The sequence below is a fragment of the Notothenia coriiceps genome, unplaced genomic scaffold (genome assembly GCF_000735185.1).
Source record: "Notothenia coriiceps isolate Sejong01 unplaced genomic scaffold, NC01 NC01_scaffold00007749, whole genome shotgun sequence".
In the NCBI taxonomy this organism is placed as follows: domain Eukaryota; kingdom Metazoa; phylum Chordata; class Actinopteri; order Perciformes; family Nototheniidae; genus Notothenia; species Notothenia coriiceps.
In genome coordinates, this window is record NW_011340450.1 from 1 (window position 1) to 11,018 (window position 11,018).

The 11,018-nt window shown below is 40.0% G+C and overlaps 2 protein-coding genes across 2 annotated transcripts; one reads left to right on the forward strand and one right to left on the reverse strand.

Annotated features, from left to right (window-relative positions):
* Positions 1-2,128: 2,128 nt before the first annotated feature.
* Positions 2,129-6,085, reverse strand: LOC104944263 (centrosomal protein of 290 kDa-like; the record flags this gene model as incomplete). The annotated part of the gene is made up of 7 exons (XM_010769776.1): positions 5,374-6,085; positions 4,787-4,864; positions 4,476-4,545; positions 4,338-4,384; positions 3,666-3,800; positions 2,259-2,390; positions 2,129-2,149 (listed from the first exon to the last, which is right to left on the reverse strand). Coding segments are annotated over exons 1-7 (588 nt in total), but the record flags the coding sequence as incomplete, so codon positions are not given.
* Positions 6,086-6,572: 487 nt separating this feature from the next.
* Positions 6,573-8,039, forward strand: LOC104944264 (transmembrane and TPR repeat-containing protein 3-like; the record flags this gene model as incomplete). Its single annotated transcript, XM_010769777.1, has 3 exons — positions 6,573-6,706; positions 7,318-7,531; positions 7,821-8,039. Coding segments are annotated over exons 2-3 (408 nt in total), but the record flags the coding sequence as incomplete, so codon positions are not given.
* Positions 8,040-11,018: the final 2,979 nt, after the last annotated feature.

The following is an 11,018-nucleotide window of genomic DNA, read 5'->3' on the forward strand; positions in this document are numbered from 1 at the left end:
CCTATATAAGGCATATTTATACGTTTTATTTTTCAAAATACCAAACAGATCATGCATTTTAGCCATTCCTCATTTCGCTCAATTTAACACTCATGGGCTGATTCTGTGAGAACAGCACCATCTACNGACCTAAGACACTCTTGTCGTGGTTAGATGTATGTTGGACCGTATACATGATGTCGCCGAGAGGTCGCGAAAGGTTGCCGTTACAGGCACCGACAGAGGAGGACCTAACCACCTCCAAACCGGGTTATCGGCATCGCGAGTGAAGATACTGCAGTATCTTACAAGTTTAGGACCTTAGTCAGACATAGGTCTAGGCAACGTCGGGGAAAAAAATTCTCTAAACCCATACCTCCTTTATCTCTCACAACACAAAGACTGTGAACCTCTCAAGGGACCTTGTGCCCCTGTGTATAATTACATATTGTCTTCTGCATGTTTCCACGTAAAACTTAGCTATCAAGGGGAATTTCTATTGTTTTTTTGTGTTGTTAGTTATTATAGTTTTATTGTCAGTGAAGTTTATAGTTTATTGAAACCACCGTTCTAACAGGTATTTTTAAGCACGAAATATCGTCTAACAGGAATCGTGTCGTTATTTGTTTTCACAACTTAAAACTCACAGACGCACACACCCTCAATATCAGGTCACCCCGTCCCTCTCTCCCCCCTCTCCAGGTTGTAATTGAAATTAAAAGCTCCATTATATACAAGGATAAGTTATACAACCCTGTGATCTGTCTTTTGAATTGTGTTTTTATGTAGTTCACTGCGTCCTCTGTTTTAATAAGGTAGCGAGTTGGGAGTACCCCGGGTATCCATCAAGTTATTCGTCTATTTAGTAAGTGAACCAGTACACTCGTAAACCAGTGGGACTCTTAATTTCCATAAAATAAGTCGACCTGGACCTACCAGATTTAGGTGTAAAAGAAAGTACTGCTAGATTATGTCTACTCCGGGAAAAAATGTTTACTGGGGAGTCTGTGTCAACTCAGAACGACATCTAGGACGTACCTCTGTAAAGTGGTCAATAATTTGTGAACTAAACCTTTGACAAGGGACAAAACCAGAGACCCTTAATGACCTGGTTAATTTTAAGGGTGTAGGGTTACGTAACAGAACATTTTGGGGTTTGGTAAACGGTAAATGTATTATTTCCGTCCTGACCTTGACCTTGTTCTAATACATACGAACATTTTCTATAAGTTTCTTCAATTTCAAATGTCACAGAGTCCCACAGGCGTCCTCCAGAATTTTCATATAATTGTCAACTATACCCGCCAAAAACCGCGAGGGCCAGAGGACACTCAGCTCGAGTAAAGACCATCGCTGTCGGTTAGTGCAAGTGCGGACGATGGTGCTTAGAGCGGTTATTAACTCTCGAGGCCGGTTAGTCGCGGGCATAACGATGGTTCTTAACCGAGGGCGTCGGTAAAGACGGTGTTAAATTGAGCGAAATGAGGAATGGCTAAAATGCATGATCTGTTTGGTATTTTGAAAAATAAAACGTATAAATATGCCTTATATAGGTATGGTCCTACACTATATTATTCACATATAGCATGATAGGTCCACTTTAATGTGTGCATATGTGTAAATGTGTCTGTTGATTGTGTATATAGGTCAGGATATACATATTTTATACATATCTGTATTACTGTATCATTTTACATTCGGGATTGTTGGAAACGTCATTTCGATCTGTAAACACAAACTAAGTAAGATTGACATTAAAGTTGACTTTGACTGAGTTGAGACGAGTTACCCACACTCTACTACCACATAATCTACCACATGACTTTATTCTGGAACTACAGGGAACTGCACTTTGTGTTCATAAGTATAGTACACTTCATGTATACACCCAGGTCTTTAAGAGTACACTTTCTAATGCGGTGTATTTGCTACTTACCTGATACCTTCTTCTCTGGTCTGTATGTACGTTGGTTGAACTCTCTCTAACCTTTTGTGTGTTATTTTAAGAGTTACAGCTAAATAACCAATTTGCAGCAGTAAGTCAACAGGTGTAGAGAGATGGTTCATATGTGTACTCAGTTGAACCCTAATAAAACTACAAGCACAATGAACTGTAATCTAATTTGACTTCACTACCTGTATTACTTACCTTCTTCTTACGCTTTTTTAGCTACGCCAATGGAGTAGGAAATGAAAAGGGATGATGAATTGTAAGAAAGCATTTGTAAGAGAAACAAATGCCAGAGCACATGAATTAAAGTTATCGATGAAGTAAGGACAGATGATGGACTGAGTGATGAAGTAAAGGATGAAGAATAAGTCAGGGTCTGTATCATGTAGTGCCAGCAGTCACATACCTCTCTCTTTAGCTTCTTGACCACATCCTCAGCCTCTTCTGCTCGCACGAGCAACTAAAAAAAAAAAAAACAGAACAGTGGATAGAATTGCAGAAACACAGTGACCCTTTAGCTACACCAGATTCATAACAAACACCAGAGCAGCCGCAAAGTGAGGCGAGCTGCCATGCAACGATGAAAGGCTGCGAACTCAGCGACCTGGGCCTTTTGATTCTGCCCCAACTGAAGGATAGGGATAGTTTGACGGTTTGCTGTCACATTGTGGCAAGAGTGTCTGCAGCCAATCAGTAAAGAGAGTCCCGGCCTAAAACACATAAACACGCCTCCTGTCCACAGTAAGAGGCGAGACGCACTTGGCCATAGCCTAGTTCCATTCTTTTATTAATTACATATCTTTACGATTTCATATATTTTATTTATATGTTTATTTGTTGATGTATTTATATATTTTTGAATTCACTATTTAACATTCAATAACATTATTTTTTATTATTTTCTGTAATTATATTATCATTATTTAATCAGTGGAATGTGACTGGAAGCAGACAACGTTTAATATGATCAGTGAAACTAAAGATTATTAGTCAAATATTTGAAATATGCCACACTTAAAACTTGGCCACAGTCTAGTTCAAGTCTATTTGTTATTATACATATTATTATTTTACAATTTCCTTATTAGAACAATTACTTTGAATGATATTATTAATATATTATTCCAAAAAAAACTTTGTTAAAACAAACATTTATAACAAACTGCAAAACGTAAAAAAAAGCAAAGTATCACTTTTTAATTGATGTACAATTACATTACATGTCACTTGTTAGACGCGTTTATCCAAAGTGACTGACATACTCAATACTGTGGGCAATCCCCACAGGAGCAATTTGGGGTGAAGTGTCTCAGGGACACAACGACATGCTGACTGCAGTGGGGTTTGAACCTGTGCTCCACCTGATCCCAACACCAACGCACTAACCCACTGCACCACACGCCTCCCATACAATACAATAGTAGTAAAGACTAAGACGATCACTAGTTGTTTCGTTTATGTGACTGTGGTTCCCATTGATGTCAAAATGTGTTTTCCTTGTGCCACGTGTCTTCAATAAAAATATTAAAAAATTACTATTATAAATATATTATTAAACTAACTTTTTCCATTCACAACATGAGGCAACAATAAGGGTCTTCAGTAGCATGTTCTTTAAATGACATACCAGCACAATGTCTGTCTAATCAGCTGTTATCTGTAGGTCAACCAAGGACTGAATACTTAATCCAGCGTCTTATGCTGTGTGTTGGAATTATGGGTATTTTGCTCATACCTCCTCGGTTGTGTTCTTTTCCTTCCCCATGTCTTTCTTTAATTGGGTCAACTCCTTCTCCCTCTGCTCCAGCTGGGTCTCGAGCTGCCGGATCTCATCCCTCAGAAAGCGGCTGTCTGGCCCCGTGCCGGAGTGCTGAACCGTACGGACCGGAAACAAAACAAACAAACACACAAACAACCCCCACTTAGTGTCCTATCACCTCCATCTGTTCGCAACACTAATACATGCATTCACGGTCATACAACAACACTTACACTTCCTTAGCATGTAAAAGCAGGGGAGCAAACTCTGATTACAAACCTTTAAAAGTTTAAATAATAATCAGGTAAAGTATTGGTTGTAAGCATGGAAGGAATAAGCTTTAATCTTCTTAGCTGTGGTTTAGTGGTCACCACAACCAATCCCTTTGTAGCCAGGGTTACACTCTATGATTGGCTTAAGATTTCACACTGTTGCCGGAAGTAAAACAATGACGGGTGATTTCCAGTTAGACACAGTAATCTGTTGTTTCTTTTTTCACATTTATATCAGTATTAACATTAAGCCTAGTGGAAAACCTGAGTAGCTCAAGGACTGAGATACAATATTTGAGATACAGTACAAAAGTATGATGAGACACAGAGAATAAACAACAGGTGCAGACAGACAAACAGGTAAATAATACGTTACCTTGTGCTCTCGTTCCAGCCTTGACACCTTGGCGAGGAGTTCCTTTTCTACAGTGCAGAACAAATAAGCCACTATGTAAATGGGGCTCTTTAGCAAAGCTTAAACCATTTTTGACAACTAAAGTGTTTATTCACTAACCGGTTTTAGCATGCTTTACACCAATGTCCTCGACAAAGTTGGCGGCAATAGTAGCTTCCTGGTCCTTAATCTTTAGGCAGAGGGAGAGAAGATGATTACTGTAAGTGTAAAATTACTTTTTTTAAATGCAAATGTTCAAGCAGGATAACAGAGTACAACCACGGTCAATCATTTGAATGTAAGTGATTAATTATTAATACTAAAAATATAATTGCTTATTACAATATATTGCTATGTAATCATGCCAGTGGGTTTGCTGGTAGGTGTAAGTGTAGGAGATGAGAATATAGTAGTGATCATAATGAAAACACCTTTAATAGGGTCTGGAACACTCTGAGGACTTGAACGATGTTCTCCGGGGCTTTATCCTTCACCTCCCAATCCTCCGTCTGCATGGAAAGCATGGTTTGAAGTAAAAAAAATGACAACTGTAGAGCAATTTGAACTCATAGTAGCAATATTCACAATTATCTGGACAAAAACAGGGACAGAAGAAAGGGAAAGTTTAAAAAATATAGGAACATTTTAATATATATATATATATATATTACAGCTACATACAATTATAAGTTTTTCTTGGACTGACAGCTTTCACTTAACATTTGCGTTAAGTTCTGCAGGCTAGAACTATGTGAGATATCCAGGTCAACATTGCACACAGAAGGACAGGCAGTGAAAGCAAAACAATCTGATAAGTATATTTAGCTGAAAAAGCCACTGAGAAAGAATGTATAAAACAATCATCTCCAAAGAGATCAGCAGGACAGGAGTCTTCCTTCTCAAGTAGCCATGGATAAACACACTGCCCACTGTAGTTTTAAACCAGAGAAGCGTTGTTGTTTGCTCAATTTTGCAAAAATGACAGGTGTAAGTTAGTGTCGTGAAGGGTGGAAATTACCGAAACAAACATGCCGAAGACTTCGTCCACTTGGTCATTTTCACATTCAAGCAGGCTCTCTGGTTCAATTCTGGTCACTTTATCCCAGTCCAGAGCAGCAGGCATCTTGGCAGTAGCGTGTTCGTTAATATTTAACGAGGAATTGTGCAGAATAAAAACCTGTCAGCTACACAATGTCAGTGTTAGCTGGTCAGTTAGCTCTTTGGAGTTAAGAAAACATGACTTAACATTGCCTTGTAGCACGAAATTGGTTTAGACACTAGCTAACTACATTTGTGATTACTTTTAGGTACGTTAAATCAGTACTAACTGCTACAACAAATTCCACTTGAGTTCATGAATTAGCTAGCTGTCTTTTGAAAGTTGTAAGCAAATGTCTCTTGTTATTTAACACCGCTTGCCAAGATAAGTTAAATGTAGATGTGTGTTAAAATGTCAGTAAACATCCATCCTGAAGTTTCCATGATGCTTCGGCTGCTAGGTTACCGTTGACAACACCAGCTGTAACTTGGTTAGCTACAAAAAGCTAACGTTAGTCCTCAAGGAAATACAACTACAACTTTTTAAAAACGCAGGGTAAGTCCTCTCAAGGAAATATACTAGACTTAACATGCATGGCGGAAAGAGCATTACCACAAAGTACTTATAAGTCGCATTTTAACAACGTTTGTCAAAAAAAGCACCGAGTGTTTTTAGCTAACGTTTAACTTGCGCGGTCAACTCTGAACCGGAACTGATAGAGAAGATGTGTTGAAGCGGTTGCAGCTAGCTTTCTGCTAATCAAATCCCCAGGAAGTGTGCCGCCCGTTGAAGCCGGTTTTTGGAATAGCTGTAGTGGCCAACCGGTGGTACTACATCTTCCTTGACGTCATCTTGCCCCCAAAATACTTTTCCCCATTGACTTACATTGGGAAAGAGACGTCTGTTAATCTGAGTAGGATTTTTTTTTAGCTAAATAAACTACAGAGCACGGACTCTATTATAGCCCTTATTTAAATCACCACAGTCTTAACGTTTTAAAATGCGCTAAAAGCTGATTAAAGAGTTATTGTCTCCTCTCCATTAATTTGACTGAGCCAGAGCTGGAGATCAGGGCGGGGCTTAAGGGGAAACTCAACTGCGCATGCTCTGTTGGCCCACACACGGGTACATTTTTGCTTCATGCGCCTCTGAGCAACTCTCATAGGAATGAACGGTGCTCCACCTACGACGCTGTATTTCTCTTTATACATCCATGCTTGCTAAACTCTGCACTCCGTATGTATGAAAATGTTAACCATTCTGACGTTTTGATATCACATATGCAGTCACGGTCAGTCCTTTTATAGCCACGGTAGGTGGGACATTCAAGAAATACCTCGTATTAATCTGCTTCCACCATAACCGTCTTGAATGCTTGTACAAACCTAGCTAGCACTAGCTAGCTGCTATATTTGCTTTATCGTTTGCTAACGTTGTGTTGCAGAAGCCGGTTCAAGAATGATCTGAGCATGCATGTCCTTTTTAAACACCATGATCGAGCGATACCAATGTTGACTGTATTTATATAACAAATGTCTGTGATATAACTATTTAAAGAGGGCATTAAGCTAGCATTGGTTAAAAATTGCTGTTAAGCTCCACCCTGCACTTTTTTTGCTGCCAGCTGTTACTGTACCGGATGCATGTCTGATGTATTTTTTGTATAAGCTTATAAGGGTGGTAAAACAGCCTGTGAGTGAGTTTTTGGACAAGGTATCATCAAAAGCACATTAAAAGAACAATACAAGGAACATACTTTATATGGTAGTTTTATAAACTTGCCCTATCCAAGTAATTTGAAGAGCTTCATTGTGGTTATGATTGAATACTTGCTAAGTCCAACTAGGAAACAAATCTTTGACAAGCTACAATTATGTCAGCTAATTGTATTGTATGTCAAACCCCTTTTTTTGTCCTTTACAGTGATCAATGACGGCTTTGGTCAGCCATGGCTGTCGTGTCATGGAAGGAGATTTTACTTTTGACTGGACTGGTGGTGGGATGTTACTGGAACAGTCTGTCCTGCGGCTTTGTGTTTGATGATGTCTCTGCAATCCTTGACAACAAGGACCTACGACCCTCAACCCCTATCCGCAACCTATTCCAAAATGACTTCTGGGGAACACCCATGTCTGAGGTAAGTCATTGTCCATAACACACCTTTGGTTTATCAGTATGGGCTTACTAAGTTTACATTTTTATAGATAAAAGCTAAAGAGGATGTCTTTAAAATGTGGTGTATTAATAGTTTTATTAGGGACAATGAGTTCATTTTAACTTTAGGGAACTTTGTTGCAACCTCCTCATATTAACCTGACTATAATGGATTCATTAAACATCACTTAAAAGCTAAACAAAACATGTGTCACCCTTTTAATGTCTCTCAGTCCATCAACTGACAGAATATTGTGTATATCCCACTACAGGAGCGGAGCCATAAATCTTACCGACCCCTAACGGTACTCACCTTTCGAGTGAACTACCTCTTCAGTGAGCTGAGCGCTGCCTCCTACCATTTTCTCAATGTTGTTCTACACGCCGTAGTATGTGTGCTTTTCCTGCGAGTGTGCCGTTTGTTCCTGGACAACACCTCCAGCTTGGTGGCAGCATTGCTGTTTGCTGTGCACCCCATCCACACTGAAGCTGTAAGTATACATTTACTGGGACAAAGCATTGTAAGGATGTAAATATGTCTGTGTCAAATTGATCAACTGAAATGGTGTTATAACAATCAGTGACAAATCAATTTTGTGTGTAAAGTAATAGGCTATTGGTTAGACCTTTAAATTACTTTTCAAGCATGAGGTTTCCACAGAAAATATGCTGCTTTCTAGGAACAAGCATTTGATGCAGTTCGGCCTTTTATAACATATTTATTATTAGGCAGGGAATAACAAGCGCATCTCCGCAAGCAAAAATGAGGCTTTTTCTAAATTGATGCTAACCACACTGGAAAGTACAGCGTAAGCAGCAGGCAGTTGGTCTACAGGGCCATTGTCCACTATTATATCATACTTCTTTTTGACTTTAGCCTTTTACTTCAATTGGGAAAGATGTTTGCAAAAATGTAGTTATGTTTTAAACCAGGCAAGAGACCAAGACATTATATTATTAGACATTAATTGGTATTAAGTTTACAAAACAAACTTAAATATACTTTTAACATGCCTACTAGAGCAATTGGAGTTGAGCATCTTGCGCAAGGACACTTTGAGATGTAGGGTCTGGGGATCAAACCACCAAACATCTCATTTCTAAACTCCCTTTTTCCCCCTAAGCCACAGACACCTAGACAATATCCATCTAAGCCCAAACATTAAACGAGCAGCACTGACTGTGTAATTAAAGAAAACCATTCACAGATGCATCACACAACATAGAAGAGGGAATTCGTCATGTTAGAACTCACTCGATCTCTCGTAAATGGAACCGCAAACATAGTTTTAAGATCCAACATGTAAAGAAAGTGTATAAGCCGTGTGTTGATGTACATGGTGTTTTAAAAGGGAGGAGAGGAGAGATCACTCGCCTGATGCTTCCAATAATTCTTTAGCATCAACACCTCAGCTTTGTTCCCACATGCAACAGGCAACTCAGTCACGCACTTCCTCAGTTCTACCATATGGGAAGAACAGGTGGCTGTATGTATGCGCTTTTCGTTCTGGGAGTGTTGTTTCTCTACGGCAGAGGTGAGGAACCTTTTTCCTCTCAAGGGCCATTTCAATTTTTCAACATCCTCCGAGGGCCGTACAAATTATTGACCTCTGCTTAAAAATACAAAAAATCACAGCCCATTCATTTGGCCTTTCTTTCATGCTGTGCAAAGAAACAGCAACCTCTGAATCCAGATATCTCACCATGACTCGTGCATGCACGTGCACGGTTGTGGCATGACCACCAAAACAGAAAGATACGGACACAAGATTGTGCGCAAATGTATTTAGTATCCATCCATGTAACATGATTAAGTGGGGGGGGGGACCCAACCTCCTCCTCGGGGGGCCATCCTCCCCCGGGAAGATTTTGTTTTTAAATGTTGAAGTAAAAGATCATCTGGTGCACGTTTGAGCAACATAAGAGACTATGGAACATCTCCAACCACCCCATATGAAACAGACTGTAAGCAGTGTTATTTTTATTTATGGAATTTAACCAAATCACTTCCTTTAAACTGTATTCGTGTTTATTTAATAACACTTTTTTACTGTCCATATAGTAATTATATCTGTTATTTATTCTCTTATTTTGGTATAATAATGCCATATATAAGATTTGCCCTTACCTCACTGGTTGGAGAAAAGCTTCTTATATTCGTTAGGCATAGCATAGCAACCAGATGCTAATAACAAGAAAGTTAGGACTGTAATGACAGTATCATGACAGAGCACAATCGCCTCTGGGCTTTCAACTAAAGAGGCACAGCCCACCGAGCCACGCAAGAAACTGCGAGCATGGTACGCTCCTAATGGAGGCCTACTGCAATTTGGAAGTGTTGAGCCGTGTTCTGGTGCTCTCCGTCAGAAACTCACACCTGTCAGAACGAGACATATACCACGTGAGACACGTTAGGCTGTGTTGTGTTCAAGGACCCTGACCTTGGCCAGGAAAAACAGCACTTGCTTGTTTAATTTTTTTTGCGGTCCCTGGATTCTTTAATTTTTCTTTTTGCGGTGTTTATAAATTAATTCGAGGCCGTACCACATGGTCTCGCGGGCCGTATACGGCCCGGAGCCGGAGTCCCACCCCTGCTCTACGGCCGTGAAATACAAAGACATTTCCACCCACAAAGAGCGACATGTAGTGAAAACCTGCATATAGTCACAACCTGAGCAGGTCACACCCTGCCCCGTGTGGACCTGCTCAGGGGTGTGACTATAGTTATCCATCCTCTCATGTGTGTAGACATGCTTTGAACTCACTCATCAATGAGATAAAAATCAACTCAAGTTACTCCAACGTCATGCAAAACCCTTCCAGAATAGCAGAGCAATGACCATCCCTCCTAAGTTACAGCTGTCAATCTTGAATATTATCCAGCCATAAATGTTATTGAACTTTGACCAGAAACAGGAAACCTTTTGCGTAATTGTTATCATTTGAACTTGACCCTCTTCCTTCTATAGGCTGTCAAAAAAGCCTCTTCCCCAATTAGGATTTTGTAATCCATCACTAGTTGAAACGTGCCGAGCTGAATGAGCAGACAGGGCCCCTGACCCAGAGAGGTAAAACGAGAAAACATCTGCTTTCTCGGGAGTGCACTGTTACACAGCATGCTCCGCTGCTCCAATCTTCCTCATGGGTCGTTCTCATAATCTATGCTCGAGTCTCTCAGACTTTCTTGAATGGAAACAATTTGCCTCAACAAATGAGCCCTTAGAGTTAGTCCCAGCGAATGTCTTCATGTGAATCGCCGTCTGGAATCTCTCTCTGAACGGATCACATTTGTTTTGAGTTATGCCCAAGCACTGACAGCGTCCCTTCATGATAAGTCGCCTACAAACGGAGTCCCTGGTGTCCTGCTGCTCTTTCGCAGTGTGTTTTTGGGTTTATCCTGTCTTTTTGACAATGGAGAATTCTTCAAATACAAATAATTGAGTGTACTAACTCTACAGCAGTTTGCTCTC